At 40.3% G+C, this 19,641-nt stretch overlaps 1 protein-coding gene across 2 annotated transcripts in view; it reads left to right on the top strand.

The window, feature by feature from the left end:
• The window catches only part of LOC147658892 (F-box-like/WD repeat-containing protein TBL1XR1), a 294,359-nt gene that overhangs the window by 229,698 nt on the left and 45,020 nt on the right, over positions 1 to 19,641 (top strand). For both annotated transcript variants that reach the window (XM_086952052.1, XM_086952053.1), the window contains exons 12-15: positions 4,937 to 5,058; positions 5,292 to 5,366; positions 14,452 to 14,579; positions 14,686 to 14,851. In XM_086952052.1, the coding sequence (XP_086808178.1) occupies positions 4,937 to 5,058; positions 5,292 to 5,366; positions 14,452 to 14,579; positions 14,686 to 14,851 (491 nt within the window). The remainder of the gene's footprint in view (positions 1 to 4,936; positions 5,059 to 5,291; positions 5,367 to 14,451; positions 14,580 to 14,685; positions 14,852 to 19,641) is intronic.

Below are 19,641 nucleotides of genomic sequence, written 5' to 3'. Positions count from 1 at the left end.
CAAAAGTAACATCCGGACTCAAAACCTGAAATCCAGTGTGGCTACCCATTTCCATGAAAACAGACACAGTGTGGCTCAATTGAAATTCCAAGTATTGGAGCAAGTCAAGGTCACTTTGAACAATAAGAATACCCTCCTCAAAAGAGAGAACTTTTGGATCCGTCATATGTCCACCATGGTGCCCCATGGGCTTAATGATCGTATGGAATTTCTATGCTATCTGTAATATATTGTCATGATCTTACATTTTTCTGTTTCTTATCTGATACTATATTTCTTTCATTCTTCTACCCTCGTTACTTTATACTGTATCTAATTGTTTTTCTTTATCTTCTGTCTAGCTGCATCCTTTTCCAACATGGCGACACCTTGTATATCTGATGTGTTCACGGTTTGTTTACTGTCAGGCTTTCAGTCTGCTTTCTATGTCTATTTCACCCATTCGCTACTTCCTATTCGATCAGCGGCTTTCCCGACTGATCATTCACTCCGCGGAACTCCGCGTAGTTTGAGCAACATCACGCTGATGTAAGTACCCGACTTGGGACATTGCTAGAACCTCTGAGGTTTCACTACTCGAGGAACCGTCGGTTCCGTTTATATTCCTTACTTTACTAGGTTCTGCACTTTCTGATTATCTATAGTGGCACGCATGATTCTTTTTTGTACGTACCTTGCGCTTATGCATTCGCATTTTTTGAGTTCTTCACTTCACACGGTTATAGTCTTTGGGTGCTTTATACATCACATGATTTCAGTTATATTACCGTTTCTATCACTTATATTTTTGGGATTCCAAACTCGGGTTAGTGTCTATCCTGACTACTGATTTTCTCTGTCACTTCTGGTTTCACAAGAGCACCTTGTTTATTTTGTTTGCCCATTTACAGATAGACATGTGATTGAATTGTTTCATTTGGATTTTTTGTAGAGTAATCCCCTGAAGAAGGGAGTGGCCCGAAATGCATGGGGATGTGTGATTATTTGTTTAAAAAACTTTTCCAATGATGGAGACATGTTATTGGATACCTTTCTTTCATTGAATTATTAAACAGCAACTTCAACACCAGTTGAATAAATTCTGAATGCTGAAAGAACAATTTGGTGCTTCCCGCCATTATCCTTTGACTTACATTCTGTGTTATTGAACAAGACCTGCGGGTCCCCACTGTTGTGCTCAGAGGTGCTCTCTCTCAATAGAGGGAGCTCTGTATTAGTTGTCTCGGCATGATGTCATCTGCCCCTGATATGTCATTTTTTGGCACCTGCTGTTGTGAGGCTCACTATGTATGTTCTGACTGTCATACCGTTTGGTCCCTTTTCTGGGACTTTGTCTCTTGCAGATGCTGGGATCCTATTCTCCGTTTTACTTCGTTTTGCAGAAGTTTATTGCATTCTGCCATTATGCACTGACCATTCTGGTTCAGTGATTTCGTTACATCCCTGTCTGGATGAAAGTGGGATTATTCCGTCCTCTGACTGATTGTGGTACCTTGCTTCCCTTGCTCATGCGTCCACCCTGAGCTTCATGGGTCTGGTGTCAGCTACAATGGCATTGCTGAGCTTTGAGTTTGGTGTCAGCCACGCTGACATTGCTGTCACATCCTGGTTTTTGTCAATGTTATTGATGGATTTCTTCCCAGAGGAACTTGGTGGCTTTCAGTCGCAGACCCTCCTCCAATGTGGTATAGCTTTGGTATCTATTCTAAGTTAAGGAATCTGCGGCAAGATGTCTCTATCAGATAAACGAGTTACTTACCTTCAAAAATGGTGTATCTGGAAGAGACAGTCTGGCCGCAGATTCCTCAACGCCTGACCATCCACCCCGTTCTGCGAGGACCTTTCCAGGTGGGTTCTACCCACTTGCCTCCTTCCAAGTGGCCTTGGTCTTCCTGAGCGCTGCTCTACTTCACCTCCTTCTGGGGCAGGATGTGTGATTGTTTTAGCACGTTGGCTCTCCACCTATTCTCGTTCTTGGGTACCTGTTATGTGCCCCTCCATGCTCCTCCACCCTGGTTCTTCCGGCGTGGAGATTCTCATGATGTTCTACCCTCCCTATGCCCTTGTCTGTTTCTCCCCATTACTTTAGGGTCTCCTTGCCTGTGCTGCAGTCGATTGGGTTGGGGATCTAGTTGACTATAGGTCATTCTGGAGGGTGTGGTGCACATTCCCTATTTTTGCACACATGTGGTCACTTGCCTTGAGTCATGTTCCAGTCTGCTTGTCCTTTACCGTTCCGTCCTGTGGTTACAGACTGTCTTTCATACAGTTCCATCCTCTGGTTGCAAACTGTCTTTCGTTTGTCAGGCCATTAATTTCATCACCGTGGTGATGTTTCCCATCATTCTCTGGTTCTTGTCGTTGTTCTCAAAATGTTGATTTTTTTTGGCACACTGTTCCCATACTCAGTTTTTGTAGTGGCTCCATGTTGTGGCATAGGGAAAGTTTCTCAGTAGAAAACTGGTGTCAGTGGGCCGGGGGCGACTTATAAGGCTTCATTGATGTCACGTCCGTGGACGACGTCTGGATGGAGCCGGTCGACGCCACACCCCCACTGTCTCTCTTCTGGATACATCATTAACGAATGTAAGTAACTCGTTCATTACAATCCCTTCACTTGGACGGATAAGTGAGCTTTAGGCAATAATTCTAGAAGAACCATTCATCCAACTTCATAACGAGATGGTTGTACTATGTACCAATTCTAAACTCCTTCCAAAAGTGGTCTCCCAGTTCCACTTAAATCTATTTATTGAGTTACCAGTATTTTTCCCCAACCTGATTCAGTTGCGGAAAAGCGGTACACACACTACATGTGGAAAGAGTTCATATGTATTATATTGACAGAACTCAATCATTTCTAAAAACACAACTTTTTGTTGCATTATCAAAACCACATGAAGGAAGAGTAATTTTTAAATTAGGCATTTCACTTTGTATTGTAAAATGTATGCAAACCTATTCTGCTAATGCTGAACTCACAAGTCTGACGCTTCCTTGGTCGCCTCAGAGAATATACCCATAGCTGATATATGTAAGGCAGCTACATGGACCACACCACACATATGTACTTAAACATTACTATGTAGATGATATGGCCCTATTAATCAAGATAGGGAGGAGGATTTTTTGTCAATTCAGTTCCCCAGTTCAGTATTCCACATAATCAAGAGAATGGACACTTGTAACTACGTTACAGTAGATTAATTGGATCACCCTCATAAACGCTATGTTTACTTTGCGTTTTTTATCGTTTTTCCGCCCCACATATGCGTTATGGCATTATCATTGGGTGTCCCAAATTTGTGCTGTATGACAGCCTCAAACCTGCGGCCACCTCTGGTGTAGCGTAGTAGTGTCCAGAGATATGTACATACCCCCAAGAGGAAAAGATTATATTTACAAAAAACAAGCTTTCACCTGGTTTGAACTTTAATTGCCAGGGATGAAATTTTGTTGTTAAAAACAAAGGGTATAATCACAGATCGTGTCACTAGATCTTTTTATATCACTTTAGACAAAGTCAACATGTTTCTGCCCCATCTCGCCCAGCCGGGTCTAAGGGGCATTCTTCAGGACAAACAAAACAGAATTAAAAATGTTTTTCTCACACAATTTGTGCAGTATTTAGTGGTTTTTTGTTGCCACTCTGTTTCTAAATAGGTATGATGTACCTTTCACAGATTACCACGTCTCAACAGGAGCACAAGGACTCACTGGTCCTAAGCCGCACATGGGAAATACTCCGCGCCTGGTGCTGGCGCGGCCCCTGGATTCAAAAGACTTCTTCAAAGAAAAACAACTTGCACATTTCCTTGCCCAACACTAGATAGTGCACTTATGCTAAGCATGTGAATCTACAGCTCTACATGCCACAAACAGATGCTTACTGGTCACATAACATTACACCTCGGTCACAATCTACGAGGCTTCCTTTGATAAAACTTTGTATTGAATCTCATGCACCTATGTAGCAGCACCTGTTTCTGATTGACTTCTTAAATGATGTTGAAGGATTTACTTACTTTCCCACACAAGGCTAATACAAGTTGGTTGTTTTATTGTTTAGTTAATATGACAGTGAAATTTGTTTGGTTCGTGGAGTTAGATTTATTTACTATTAGAACATAGAGAGGACTACTTAACCCCTTCACTGCGGGGCTAATTTCCCCACGGCGCGGGGGGGAGGGGGGCCGCGCACGGCGCCGCTGTGCTCATGACGAGCCCAGGCTCGTCATGCAGCACGGTGCTCGTGTGCTGGTGACGAGCCTGGGCTCGTCATGACCACGCCCGCGCAATGGAACGCTCAGCACAGCGGGGAAATTAGACCCGCGTGTGAGCGTTCCACGGATCATGACGAGCCCAGGCTCGTCACCAGCACACGAGCACCGTGCTGCATGACGAGCCTGGGCTCGTCATCAGCACAGAAGGGGTTAAAGGACAGATACGTCTTATTAGGTAAAACTTAGAATCTTAGGAAGGTGTACTTTCTCACATCTCTGTAGTTTAAAGAGCAAATGGGATGTTTTAATCTGATGTCTGAAAAATATTTAGTCACACAAACACTTAATTGAATTAGTTTGAACTGTTGATGAAATAGATAGTATTTTCGGTTTACTCACCAAGGATAATGTTCGGAACCCCTCATCTATCACTTCCCAGTGGCCCAACGGAGTACAGCATAAAAACTAGCTGCTACTACTGTCACCTCTTTAATAGCGTATCTCATGCTCTTTCCTTGTGCATCTACCATTTCATCTGCTTAATCCTAACAATGCTTGAAAGCCCTCTGTATTGGCTTCTATAAGGCAATGTATTTGATGAAAATTATGGAAACTGGTTAACATTTAGAATTAATTTGTGTGTGCTTTAGTTTTATCCATATTATAGTAGACACATTTAATTTTTTGGTCTAAATTGATTTTTCTTTTTCTAGCACCAGCATTAGATGTGGACTGGCAAAGTAACAATACGTTTGCCTCCTGTAGTACAGACATGTGTATTCATGTGTGTAAATTGGGGCAAGATAGGCCCATCAAAACATTCCAGGGACACACAGTAAGTTCCTTTTTCTGGTTTGAATCATTTTTATTTGATCTAATGTGAATAGTAAATTTACATTTGAAATTACATTACATGTAAGAATTTTAATAAATAAGTCTTAAATCTAAAGATTATCAATGTTATTGGGTGTTATTGGGTGTTGGGCGTAATTCACAATACAGTGTTCTGGTTATCAGGTTATTTTAAACACTAAACCCAGATTGACCACATTTTTCATTTATCCTCAGAATGAAGTAAATGCAATCAAATGGGATCCAACCGGCAATCTTCTTGCTTCCTGTTCTGATGACATGACATTAAAGGTATGGTAGAGACTCCCATTTAGTTATTGTTAGGGTACAAAGTTATTTTTGAGATTTCGATACTTTGCAACTTTTAGGTCATTAAAAGTGGAAAATAAGCATATCTGTGCTGGTGAATGTTTTCATAAGTGGTCTAATATTTTATTGCAGCTTTTATATACCACATACTACTTAAGCCCATGCCTACATGAGTAGCATGCTATACTATGTAGTGTGTGTGGTTCTAAGTATATTGTCTGTTTTGTCGGTATGTTGTAAGTGTTTCCCTGTTGTGCCCGATGGCCACTGAGGCCTGGTTATGGTATGGTACTCTGCATAGCAGTGTGGTAGGTGATGAAATGAATTGGGGAGTGAGGCACTCAGTTTTGAATTCTTCAGAATTCTTGTAGCTCTGTACAACTCCGCAGGTCCCTTTATGGTATTCCAAATGATATAGTCTGGTTAGCTGGTTACTACGCTGGGTTGTCCAGTCTGAGATTCTGTGCATAGTTGTAGTCCAGAGCTGGCATGATTATAGGGAGATAGAAGCGGAGTGCTCCTAAGCATATCAAAATGTGTAGGTTCATGCAGGATGAGCGGTACAATATTCAATTTCCAGAAGAAAGATACCCAACCCATTCAGACAGATGGAGGGGAGAAGGCACCTGCCCAAAACTGTTTGTCATAAGCCCGAAGACCATATGTAGATTTTTGCATGCAAGAGGAATAGGCAAAGTAATTCTTGGGTCGTGTATAAAGGGATTAAATCCAAACTTATAGAATTTTTTTTTTTTTAAATTGAAATCGGATCTCTTATTTGTAAACAAACTGCACAGTTAATTAGTATCCAGTGACTGATTTTTGCCATAATACAAATGACAAATTATACGGAAGCATCTCAAGCTTAGAAACTTTCAATTCAGTCGATCTATATATTAGTACAGAAAGAGTGGCAATTACAGGTTAAATCCTAAAGTCTCGGGAGGTAATACACTGGCAAGGCACTAGAGACAAAATCATACATAATGACTTTTAGTAGTTTATCGAATATGAATTCGAATTTAAACAGCCCGGCAAACGTACCTGCTAGTGAAAGAAGCATTGTGAGTCTTTAGAGCAATGCGTCGCTTACCTTCAGATGCACTGGCATGTTGTCCTCCTGAAAAACAAATTGAATGCTAATCATCTCAAATGTTTCAGTTGTATACCCGAAAATATATTGCAGTCTTGAAGCGGGAGGAAGCGCTGAAGTAAAAGTGTTTTTAAAAAATGTCTCCTAGGTTGCGCACTTCCCAACCTAAAGTAAATTGATGGTAGACTGAAAAGCAAAATGCTTGGACACCAAGATTGTTTATCTTTCAACAGCTGCAAGTTATTTTCACTTAAAACTGTTTGATAACCCGCCCATTCGACTGTCACTCCACTCCTTAAACATGTAAAGGTACGGTGATGATAGGCACATCCTCAGGTTGTTGAAACATTAATCTGGGAAATAATTTATGATGGTGTACCTCTGATATTTTTTTTTATTGTTCTCAAAATCCGGGACTGAAAATCACTGCTGAAAGATATCTTTTAAAGTTTACAGTAGTGCCTATCTCTTATGCACAGCTATGAGTATTCTGATTCCCTTTTAAAATTACTTACCATACCTGCTAGGCCAAGTCCTTCTGAAACATAGTCCTGACATCTCCCTGAAGCAGCTAATGTGCATATGAAATATAGTAAAGTTGCAGCCCTCTTAGTACTCAACAGTAAGGTGACCTTGATTTGTATACAAACACTTTTTGGAGCTTAAAAAAAAATCAATGACTTTCAGTAAAAGAATACAAGCATTCATTGAATTGAAAGACTGCAATAAATAGGAACATAAGTCTTGATTACTGACTTGCGAAATATGACCTATGAGTTGCATGTAGTGATCATTTGGCAGTAATCAAAGACCAATTATTTTCTGGAGGTACAACTGGGGATTTTTTAGATGTCCGCATTTGGAATGCACATCTTCAAACCTTCATCTTGCTTTGGCAGTCAGAGGTTTCAAAAATGGAGAGAACTAAATTTGACTGTACGGATCTGTAAGTCAGAGGTTAGACGTATGTATTTTGGTTTTTCTTACTGGTTGAAAAGTGTAATTTTTAAGAAAAGGTCATGCTGTGTATATTGTTTTTCACCATTACCTACTTTAAAAACCATTACGGACTCAAAAAACATTTAGTGTTTTACTGGGAGAAGTAGAGCTTGAGTCACTAGAGTGTCTGCAGTGCACTTTTATTTCTTTTTTTCCCTGATATATGCACATGTTTTTGATGATTGACCTAGTTCTCTTGTACCTGCTGTTGGGCCAGCTGGTTCCATCTACTGCTGTTTTTACCTGTTTTGGCCTATTCTTGATGTTGCCCATTACTCTGCTCATGAGACCCCTGTCCTGCTCCTTTTCATTCTAATGTTGACCAGCTCCTTTCGTCCTTTTTCCCCAGGTCTTTAGTTAGCTCATCATTAACCCTCTTACTGAGCTGTCAGTCCTGCTAGTTGCCTTCTGGCTTTCTTGATCATGATATTGCTCTGGTCATCTCTGTCCTGACGCTCCCATCCCATGCGCTGTTGCTTTTCTCCCCTCTAAGTTTTTGAGGCATTCTAACAACATGTTTTCTTACCCAACCCAGTTAGTGTGCTGTCTTGTATCACCTACCCTATCAAGGATTTCACTGCCTCAAAGTATTTTTTTGGGGGGGGGCCTGCTATTTGCCTTCCTGTTGGGTGTCACTCTTTACCTCTGACTGTACGTAAGAGTGTCATGCCTATTTTCCACCTTTGGCTAGCTCTTTTCTTTCTTTGATGTTGGACAGCTCTCTGCCCACCTTTTGGCTGTTACCCTTCATCTGTAGGCCAGTTCTCTGCTCACTTTTAGAGCAACATTCTATCCATCTGTGTCCTCTTTTCTTTCTGCTTGCCCCCTCTGTCTCCTCCTCTTGGGCAGTGGTCAATCATCTTCCCCCTCCTGTTAGGCTTCGCTACAATTGTATATCTGTTTGCACCTCTTGTGTTTGGGGCTGCACTATATTCTCACCCCCTCACCTCCTTGCTGCCCTCCACCTCAATACTTCGGCCGTGTTATGTTGGCCTCTCTTCTGGGGAACTGTATTGCACACACCACTCCTAAACCATCCCCATGTTTACTAGTTCACAGTTCTGCGGCTCATGGCCACATCTGAGAATCACTTACTGTTCTGTCCCCTCATCCTCTTGCTGGGGTAACTCTACAACTTGTAATGTCTGCCAGTCAAAGTTCCAACTCTGTCTTCTTGTATGAAACGGGAGGCAGACTTCAGCTGTGACAATATCTTTCTCTTCTCATATGTCCCAAAGAGTGGAGAGCTGGTACTTCAGATATTTAACATATTCATGTCCCAAACCATATAGATTCCTGTGCCTTGATCAGCCTACAATTAAGGTGCCAATTATTGTACCCCAAAAGCCTTTGATAAGGTCTGCTTGAGGCCTCTGGGGTTAGAGAACAACTCGGAGGCCTGCGACGACTTCATCCAAATGAACTCAAAGGCCATATTTTACATCATCCAACACAAGAAGTCGGCACCATGACCTGAGGAAGTCGAAAGGAAGGTCCTGTTCACGCAGCAGATCATCGGTACAGCTGAAGTCTCTGAGTAACAGCAAGATCATAAGTTGAAGTGGAATTTGGCCCCTTCACACCACTGTCAGACGCCAGAGAGGGTGCACGGTCTTGCTCTCGTTCTCTATCAGAGCTTATTGAGTGTCTGGTACCATCGCACCCTGAATTCCGGTGTCTGTCCGCAATATTGCAACAAGTGGAGGTCTTCCGAGATGGCATGCTGCACATTTTTAACACTTTACCAGCTCCCCGTTGGCCCCATGGTTCCATAGGAGACCTCAAGTCAAACTTGCGCCTGGACCAACAGTTAAACCCATATCGGGTCCTGCACAGACTCTGATGCTGTCTTTGGCCTCAGTTCCGCTGGCAAGAATTTACAGATAGCTCATTGTGCTATGCAACCCAAACAAAATCCACCACAACAGAGATCCTGCATAACTTTGATCGCCATGCAGCCAATAGGCAATCCTTCAGATTATTATACCTTGTCCTTACCGCAGGTTAAGGCACACACTTTACACACTGTTTTTGGCACGGACAAGGACAATAATGACAACTACAATGAGTTGGACAACTTTGTGCTGCAATATAATGAGAAAAACTGGTATGAATAACTGCAAGATGCCAGTGGCATGGATACTGGCCATGTTTTAACCCTGCGCGAGTCTCGACCAGTCCTGCCATGGAGGGAAGTGCCTAATTCGCAGTGGTTATGCGAATGGCAGTAGAGGTTCCTGGCTTAACGATCCCCACTATGAAAGTGAAGACTAATTGTTAGACCTAGGTCCTTGGCATGGTTTTCCCTTAACCTTTTGTCTTCAGACCTTCTGTTTTTGCTAACTTTGTTTTTGCTTTTCCTAGGACTCTGCACACTTTACCACTGCCAACCAGTATTAAAGTGCTTGTGCGGTTTCCCGAAAAACATGGTAAAACTGGCTTATACCCAGTTGGTGTCCTTAATTTACTTGTAAGTCCCTGGTAAAGTGGCACTACCTGTGCCCAGGGCTTGTAAATTCGATGCTTCTAGTGGGACTGCAGCACTGATTGTGCCCCCCACTTAGGTACCCTTCTAAACATGTCTTAGGCCTTCCAATGAAGAGACTGTGTGTGCACTTTTCAATTGCCATGTTGACCTGACATGTTAAACCTCTTTTCAGACCCAAACCTTCAATTTTTTTGTAAACAATCTTATTACGTTTTATACCACAGTAAATTGCAATACAATCTCCATAATGAGACCATAGCCCAGCATTTGGTCACTATAACTGTGTTCTGTGTTCTTACAACTCTTCTCTTTGTATTAAAATCTTTAAGAACCTAATGGAACTTACTTGTACCCCCCAACAACTCCTCCCCTCACACTAATCCCTCCCATCCCATTGAAAGAAAAGCTAAACTAAAATGTGCAGAGTAGGGTAATCAGCTATGCCCAGCGTAGCACACCTTGTATAGGGACATCGGTCCAGATAACTTTCTTTGCAGGACCGTTCACTGAGAGGCAAACGCTAAGATTGCTTCCCATGTCTTCTCCCATCAAACGTCCTCTCCTTAAATCTAAGATATGCCATTTGGTGATGTTGGGCGGCTTTGTGGTAGAGTGCAAAATCTGGAATGCCAAACCCCCTTCAGTTTTGGAGCATCTAAGCAGCTTAAAGGGAGCCGATCCCTCTTGTTTTGCCAAATGAAGTTGGTTAACAGCTTTCTGAACATGTTCAAATAGACCCTCTCAAGGTCTACAGGCAGGCTTTGGAACAGGTGGAGGAACTTTGGTAGCAACGCCACCTTAATTGCATGTATTCTACCCAGCCATGGTAGGAGATGGGGACCCATCTTTTAAGATCATCCTTTAATTGGCGTAGGAGTGGTTGGTAGTTTGCCTGGAAAAGCTTTGGTATCCTGGGGGTTAGTTTGATGCCTAGTTAGGTGAGTTCTTTCTTTGCCTATTGAAAGGGCGTCGCAGCCACCTTCTTCCCATTACCACTTTGTGTAGCATTAAGTTGAGCAAGAAGGATTTGGAGAGGTTTCTGCAGAGGCCCACTACTTCTTTAAAGAGCAGAAGCTCACGCTTGAGGGTGGTCAGAGAGTGCTGCGGCTCCTTAAGGGATATTAAGATGTATTTTAGAGTACAGCTTTGCATTGAGATTGAGGATCGCAGTAGGTCGATATGAGCTGCATAGTCTTGGGTTCTTCCCCGGTTTGGGTATGATCTTGATTACAGCCTCACTCATTGAGGGTGTTACCTGCCAGTTTCAATCATATGGTTAAAGAGCGGTCAGATGAGGGATTAGTTCTGCTCTAATGGTTTCATAGAAGTGTACTGTCAGCCCATCCGGGCTAGGTGATTTATAGTGTTTCAACGAGCCTCTGACATGTTGCACCTCTTCCTCACAAATGGGTTCCCCCAACAGTTCGTTTTGTGCCTGTGGAACTTGTCAGCTCCACTGTGGTCAAAGAGTCTAGTTAGCGTTGGAAGTCCACAGGGTCAGCCCTATATAATGATGTGTAGATCTGTCCATCGATGTGTGCCTTTCCCTGCTCGGATGTTTCTATATCCCCTGTGAGGTGGCAGATATCTCCAATGTACTCTTTTTCTCCTACTTGACCTAAGTTGTTGCGTGAAGTTTGCTCCTACTTTGTTACCGTGTATATAGGACGTTTGCCTGAGCCGAAGTAGTGTCAGTTCTGCTCTGTTTGCGTAAATCGCATTGAGTTTACCTTTCACGTCTGTCACTTTGCTCTGGAGGGGTAGTGTTGGGGTCGTTTTATGGGCTTGCTCAAGCATGCGTAGTTATGCTTCTAGCCTCAGGTGTTCCTTGGCTCTCTTTGTGCTTCGAGAGTAACACCACCAACTGGCCTCTCAGAGCTGCCTTAAATGCATCAGTTGTTTGAGGCGAATGTGTCATGGGCGGTGTTATTCGGCTGTAAAAACTCTCTAATTGCCAATCTATCGCTGAGTCAAGCATAGGGGAAAAACAGACACTATTTCGGTGTGGGTATAGTTCATTCAAGCGAGGCAATCACAGGGGCATAAGAGATAATTATTTGACCAATCTCTACCTGTCGAGTGTGCCAGGCTAGGGCCTGGCTGAAGAATATATAGTGTAGCCTGGAGTAGGTACGATGAGTATGGGAAAAGAAAATGTAGTCCCTGTCTTCAGTTTGAGATTCCCTCCAGGCGTTAAGTAGGCCTAACTCGTGTATCGTTAGTTTTAAATTTTTGGTGAAACTTCATGTGGGGATGAGTACTGTCTGTGCCAGAATACCATGTGAGGTTGAAGTCCCCCATAAGTATGACCACTCCCTCTGCTAACTCCCCCCTAGAAGCGTTAACAGTCTCTATAAAACAGATACCTAATTGGTGCAGAAAAGCTGTTTGAGAGAATTGGGTATGTTATATATTTCAGACTATCACTTTTGGTGGATTATCGGTTCACTGACAAAATATCGAAGCCACAAATATCATAGTGTATAAATAGTCAAAAATATCAAACCCAAAAATATAATTTTCCTATACTTGGAATGTAAATAAAAAAAATATTGTTTTACATTAATATCAAATTAAAAAATATCGTTCATTGACATATATATTTAAGTATAGTAAACTAGTCCTTATTTTTTTAAAGAACCTGTTAATAAATAATTATTTTAATTTATAATTTACTAATTATTTTTCAAGTTTAATATAACAAGTGTATATAACAAATATATGTGTATATATATACACACACACAAATTAAGCACCATAACAAATAAAGTTGAAACATACCAATTTAATTACACATGCAAAAGTAAATATAAAAATGACATTTTATTCAAAATAGATCAAAACCATTACTAATTAAAAAAAATATACTTTTAAATTCACATAACATAATGTAGATGTAAATAGTCTAAACAAAACTATAAAAATGTAGGAATAATACATATTCTATTCGTACTCCAGTCGGTGCAACCGTAGGGAAAGCATTGGACTCTGGAGTGGGAATAGTAAATTTTACCCCTCTGCGCAACAGTAGGAAAAGTGTTGGGTAGTGGAAGAGTAACATTTGGTATTCCCACTCCAGTCAGTGCAAAAGTAGGGAAAGGGTTGGATTGCAGAGGGGTAATATTTACATTGCTCACTTCAGTCTAAGCAACAGTAGGGAAAGTGATAGATTGTGAAGGGGTCACATTTACAATTCCCACTCCAGTTTTTCCAAAAGTAGAGAAAGAGTAGTTCACTTCAAACAAATAAAATATTTTCACAGCTACATTAACAAATATTTTAGATATTCAAATATAAAATATATATATAATATTTAGTGATTTGTAAGAAAAACATACATTTTTGATACGTATTTTAAATAAAAACTTTCAGGAAAATAACACTATATTATCACAATCATAAAAGCCAACAAATATGTTATTTAAATTGAAAAGCAAAACACAATTAATACATAACATAATAGCACACTTTAATAAAATAACACATTTTACGTTGATTATAACTTAAAGAACTACCTGCCCATAACCTCTGCAAGCTAAATACAGGTCTAAAACGTATCGCAAAAATTATAAATGCAAATTTGACAAAATTATCAAACAGTTAATAGTAATTAGCTAATAAAATAATTATATTTAATTACCTTCTCACCCTTACTCCCAGAAACGCAAAACACATAATATAGAAATACAAAATCTAATTTACATGATTTACATCATTATCAATTAAATAATAGTTAATTGTTATAATTCATTTCCTTAACACCCTATACCCCTACATACACAATAACCCACACCTAAAATATTAATTAAAATAATTAGCAATTAGATAATTATAATTACAAAATCAATTATTTATTCATAAATACATTACTTCCCAGCGCACCTTAAACCTAACATTAAAAAAATTACACAATTTACATAACAATCAAATAAATATTAATCATTAATTGTGATTATTTTACTTCCCAACCTGTATCCTTATAAACCTTTCAGCCCTCTACGGTACTAAAAATAAACAGTAAAAAAAGAAAATAAGTATAAACTATATAAAAAAAACCATAAACAATAATTATACAAACCAATTATAGCAAATACAGTTAATATACAGTATTAACAATATTTTTGTAAACATATATATAGTTTCAGCATCGATATTCTATACCTTGAAATCGATTTTCTTGTCAACGAAATTTTTGCACACAATATTTGTGCATCACGATATTTACAACTCAATTTTTGCCTCCTGATAAAAATGTTTTCGATATTTTGTCTGAATGCCTGGTAATCAACTGTAGCTTGCTAAATATTGGCATAATGAAAACTACTGAACTCTCAAGGTATACTCTGTCAACCCCAGATTGTTGTTAAGTCATAAGATCTTTATACATTATATAAATAAAAACCTAGTACAAATACTTGAGTAGTACACGTACCAGTGCAAAAATAATATAATACAGCTTTAAATTTTATTCTTTCTTTTTGAAATAGATCTGGAGTATGAAACAAGATAACTGTGTACATGATCTGCAAGCACACAACAAAGAAATTTATACAATCAAGTGGAGTCCTACAGGGCCGGGAACGAACAATCCAAATGCCAATCTAATGCTAGCAAGGTAAATAAGTACATTTTTTTATTTCTGAAAAACTACCTTGTTTTCAGACTGCCATTTAAAAAAAAGTTTATAAGATTATTATAACAAATTCCATTCTATTTTGCAGTGCATCCTTTGATTCTACTGTTAGGCTATGGGATGTAGATAGAGGGATCTGTATCCACACATTAACAAAACATCAAGAACCTGTATACAGTGTAGCCTTTAGTCCTGATGGAAGATACCTAGCCAGTGGTTCATTCGACAAATGTGTTCACATCTGGAATACGCAGGTATGGATCAGATGCTTGTGAATAAGTAAATACTGCTGTTTGATGCTTGCTGAACACTGTTTAATAAATTAACATATGATGTACTTTACCAGCTATAGCAGCACATCTTTGAACAGTAATAAACTGTTTTAAGTAACCATGTACTGTTTAATTTCAGAGAACAGTAAGGTCTTTAAAACAGCAGTTAGTAGAATTTGTGCCAATACATACATCATTCACTTGGGTAAACAGCATTGGTTATTCCAATACCTCTGGAGTTGCTGCTGAGCTTTGCGTTTTCATTTATTATCCTTTATAATTTTTCTGCTCCACAGTGACCTGCCTACTTGCTTGAAAGCAGTGTATTGTATCTTTGAATGGTAAAGAATGATAAAGTATGGCAAAAGCATTCCAACATTCCTGCCTGTGTGTGCCTGTGTGTGTATGCAGACTTATGGCAAACATTCATGGATTTTATTTTTATGGGCTTTAGGCTGGACATTCAGCAATGCCACCCATGCATGCACATGCAAGAGCTCTCATCTTGGAATCTATTTTGTTAAAACGTTTTTAAAATACCATTAAGAGATCGTGCGTTGCACATCCACACACAAGTACACATGTGCCAAGTGTTTTTGTAGGTTTTATAAAAAAAAATCAAAGATGGCCACTGGTGCATTCACAGGTTTGTCATCTTGAAATGAATTTGAAATATCTGAATTTTAAAGTTTGAGGCTGCCGGTGCAAGTTTGGGTCCACTACATACAGTAGCACTGTCTTCCGGGACGTTGCAAAAGAATATGGTTTATAAATGAGTGTTTCTTTTTTCTTTGTCTTTTAAGAGCACATTGGCCCATTTGTCCCTGGTACTGAAGAAAATTTGTGAGAAAAAAAAATGTCTAGGCTAATACCAGATCTGCGAACAAAAACGTCCTTTTCCCATATTTTGTTGCACTTTTAAGGCTTATTCGATGCAGTATTAATACGCATCCTTACTGGAGTTTGAGAACGTTGCAATTGTTACTAATACAGTAATTTAGCAAGCAGTGGAATCCTGTTTCTGATGGATATTCCTTTGTTATTCACCAACAAAATATCTCTGCCATAGGCTGGCAATCCAAAAATGACTTGCACACCAATATTACAACCAGGTATGTTATTTATGGCCCAAAGATTGCACTTTTATTACCTCCCACACAAGACTACACTGAGCAGTTAAAATATTCCCCCAATTTGCCTGAGTCTTTCCTTGTCCAGGAGCAACAACCACGCCAGGAGGCAGTCTCAAACGTACTCCGTTATTGTCACTGGTATGTTAGCACAAGTTTGAATAAATCTGTTTTATCATTTTCATTTCTCTTTTTCTCAAACTGCATTAACGGTAAGAAGCTACAGCAAATATTTCTAAGATGACATTGCAAACTGCGACCCATGACCATGATTATTTTTTTCTTCCAACTTTCAATAGAGCTGCTATAAGTGTAATCACAGAGTGCATCATCATCAAGAATGAGGGGGAAGAAAACAATATTAACTATTAAGTAAATTGAACTAAGATCACAAGAAGAAGAATAAATAAGAGGTTTACAGTTCACATTTAGTTGAAGTATAGCTGTAAGCATGGGTTTTAAATAGTATCCTAAATGGATCCTGTTCCATTTTGGTCCTAAATGACGGTGTAAAGGAATTCCAGATATTTACGCAATACCTCTCCATGATTGTAGGAGTGATTTTATGCTCTGAAGTCCTCAGCCTCTCTGTTAAAGAGAGTTGTTAAGAAGTTGGGATGTGTACCTTGGTGAGGCGCATGTCTACTGCATTTTCAGTTGTCCAACAAAGCTGTGGCTTCCAACACTTTGATCACTGGTAAATTAGTTGGTCTGTGCTACCACTGAGTTTCCAACCTCCGCCCCAAATTCTGGAAACTGAGGATGACAATGGTGACTTGTATGGTGCAACAGATTCCGAGGATGCTTACAGTCCAGGTCAACTTCAAAATATAGTCTCTCGTTGAAAACAAGGATATTGCCCGAGATGCAAACATCCAGGAGTACCAGGATGATGGACCTGGAGGCTCAGGCCATCCTTACCTGGTGGATCAGGAAGACTGTATAGCAGGAGTAGAAAGTTAAAAACACCCTTGCCTCTTATTTTACACGTGGTAATATGGGCCGTTTCCTTTCTCTGGTTTGATGGGGGCCATGAGGTTTGACCTAAGTAGGGAAACTCAAGACAATTACTATTTCTTACACAAATTCAGAAAACAACCAAGAAAGTCTGTCAAAGCCTGTCACCCAGGACCTCATGTGAGGACTCTGGCCACTGTGCAAGTAGTTCTCCCTTGGTTAAAATAAAAATGTAATACAGGTGCAATACTATGGCCTATGAGACAACTTATTTTTGGGGCCACACAGCACCTCTTAACCCATTCCATGTTCATGGTGGAATGGTTACGTCGTGAGCCACTGTTCTCGTGACGGAACCATTCTGTCATGTGCATATGAGCACAAAATCCCTCTACGGTTTCCTTTTTTTTTTTTTTTTACCTTGGCAGGTGGGGAAGAGCTTCCTCAACATCTGAGGCATTTCTCTCTCAATGTAATGACAATCGCGCCCATGACGCCCTGACGTCATTACATTGAAACTGAAACAAGCCGATCAGCTGGTTTCAGTGGTCATGAGGCTATATGAGCCCCTAGCACCTAAAACACACGGGAGAGGTATCATTGAAAAGTGGAGATTCCCCCTTTCCACAATGGTATCCCTCTTTAGTGGATTCCTGCTTGGGGATCGCCGCAGGGATCCATTACTAGACACCAGGGACGGGTAGTGGTTCCTTGGTCAAGGGTCTTTGCTCCCCCATATATGAATGGGCATATCTAGTGTTTCTGCAGTAGCTCCCAATCTGCCCCCAGAAAACACACTAGACACCAGGGATGAATTTTTTATTAGTTCAGGGGTGGAGGCCAATGCTCCCCCTGCCCGGGTCAGTTTTCACTGAAAAAAACATGTGTCCACATTGTGTTTTGGGCTGTTTCTTGTCGCAGGTACTAGGCCTACCCACACAAGTGAGGTACCATTTTATCAGGAGACTTATGGGAACAGAATAGTAGAACAAGTGTTATTGCCTTTCTTTGCATTTCGGCCTTCCAAATGTAAGCCGATGTAAATAAATAAATAAAAAACGGAAAAATTTCCTGATTTTACATGCTTGTATGGGTACCCACAATTTCAGAGATGTGCGAATAACCACTGCTTCTAAACTCTATATTTTGTTCCCATTTCGGAAATATATAGGTTTACTTGATACCTATTTTTTATTCTTTATATTTTACCATATGAATTGCTATATACCTGCTACACAATGAACAACAATTGCAAGACACAGCCCAGTTATTGGCTCCGGGTGCCTCGGGGTCTTGGTGAACCTACAAGTCCTATATATCCCTGCAACTAGAAGTGTCTAGTGGACGTAAAGGTATATTGCTTAAAAAATCGGCCATACTTCGAAGTTACAGGTGAAATATTGGCACAAATGGCAATTTTGTCAATTCAATTTCAATATTTTTTATTTTCAACTGTTATTTTCTATAAAGAAATCTTGAACGATTTATCTACACAAATGACCCCTTGCTAATTTCATAATATTGTCTACTTTTCAGACATGTATAGTTTTCCGGGATCCGCTATTGCTTTCACACCCATTTCTACAACGAACAGGAGGGAGGTTGAAAGCATAAAAAATAGGCTATGTCCCAGTAACATGCCAAAACTGTTTAGAAAATTTAAAACAGACGCTTTCTTCTGCAGCACTTCCGTCACATTTTTCTTAAGGAAAGAAATTCCTTTATTTTGGCCAATTTATCGTTCCCTGCCACAAACCATAGGTACCTTTTAGAATCCTCAAGATGTTGCAAGAAAAGAACGCAAATTTGGTGTGGATATCTTATGTGGACAAAAAGTAAAGTGCAAACTATCCCAAATAGCCAAAAAAAAAGGCTTAACACAAGGTGATGGGGGGAGGGGGTGTCGGGGATAGCAGCTAAGTGGTTAAATAATTCACCTTTACCTTACTTTTCAGCACCTTAATGAAGAGAGTCTCTAGAGGGAAACATTTGGAAAGAGATTCAATGCTATGGCTGCAAAAGGCCAACTCACTGGTCATTGTAAGCATGCTCGATGGGCAGACTTGGCCTAATATTCCTAGAACTTCGACACCAGTGCTGAATCCATTAGTCCTGGACTTTTGCGACATGGACAACAATTATGAAGCTGGTGATAAGTATATTCAGCACTTTAATGAGGAAAGTTGGTATGATGACTTTCAGAAGGCCATCTTTCTCAAGACCTCCCCTTAATCGCCTGTCTGACGAAGAATCTGCTTCCTATACCATGGCAATACATAGGGCCTCTGAAGTTTTTGATCTCCAGTTCCCCACTTTGGAGGTTAAAATGGAAGTGCTGACGGAAGTCGTCCGGCCTAAACAAACAAACCTCTTCTGGATCCCTTCTACCATTAAGTGAGGCATTAACTGATTTTGATTGGCAGCCTGGGCAAAACCTTGCTTTGGCTCTCTGTCCCCAGTAAATTGACAAATGGCGAGATGCGATTACCCTGCCTCGGTGGCCCTGCATTTCTGGCTTGCACCCTTCTTCTGGAAGTTTAGTGGGTCAAGCGTCCACAGGCAGATCTAACACCAACACTTTTCCAGCTACTGTACTTCACAACTAGGAGTGTACTCTTCCCTCAACCTGGCTTTCCTTTCAGTAAATTCCAGCTGTCTCTTGGGACATTACTCCCTCGCTCTTGG

This window comes from Lissotriton vulgaris, unplaced genomic scaffold (genome assembly GCF_964263255.1).
Source record: "Lissotriton vulgaris unplaced genomic scaffold, aLisVul1.2 SCAFFOLD_2398, whole genome shotgun sequence".
NCBI lineage: Eukaryota > Metazoa > Chordata > Amphibia > Caudata > Salamandridae > Lissotriton > Lissotriton vulgaris.
Note: the sequence above shows the minus strand (reverse complement) of the source record. Positions and strands in the feature narration are given on the sequence as shown.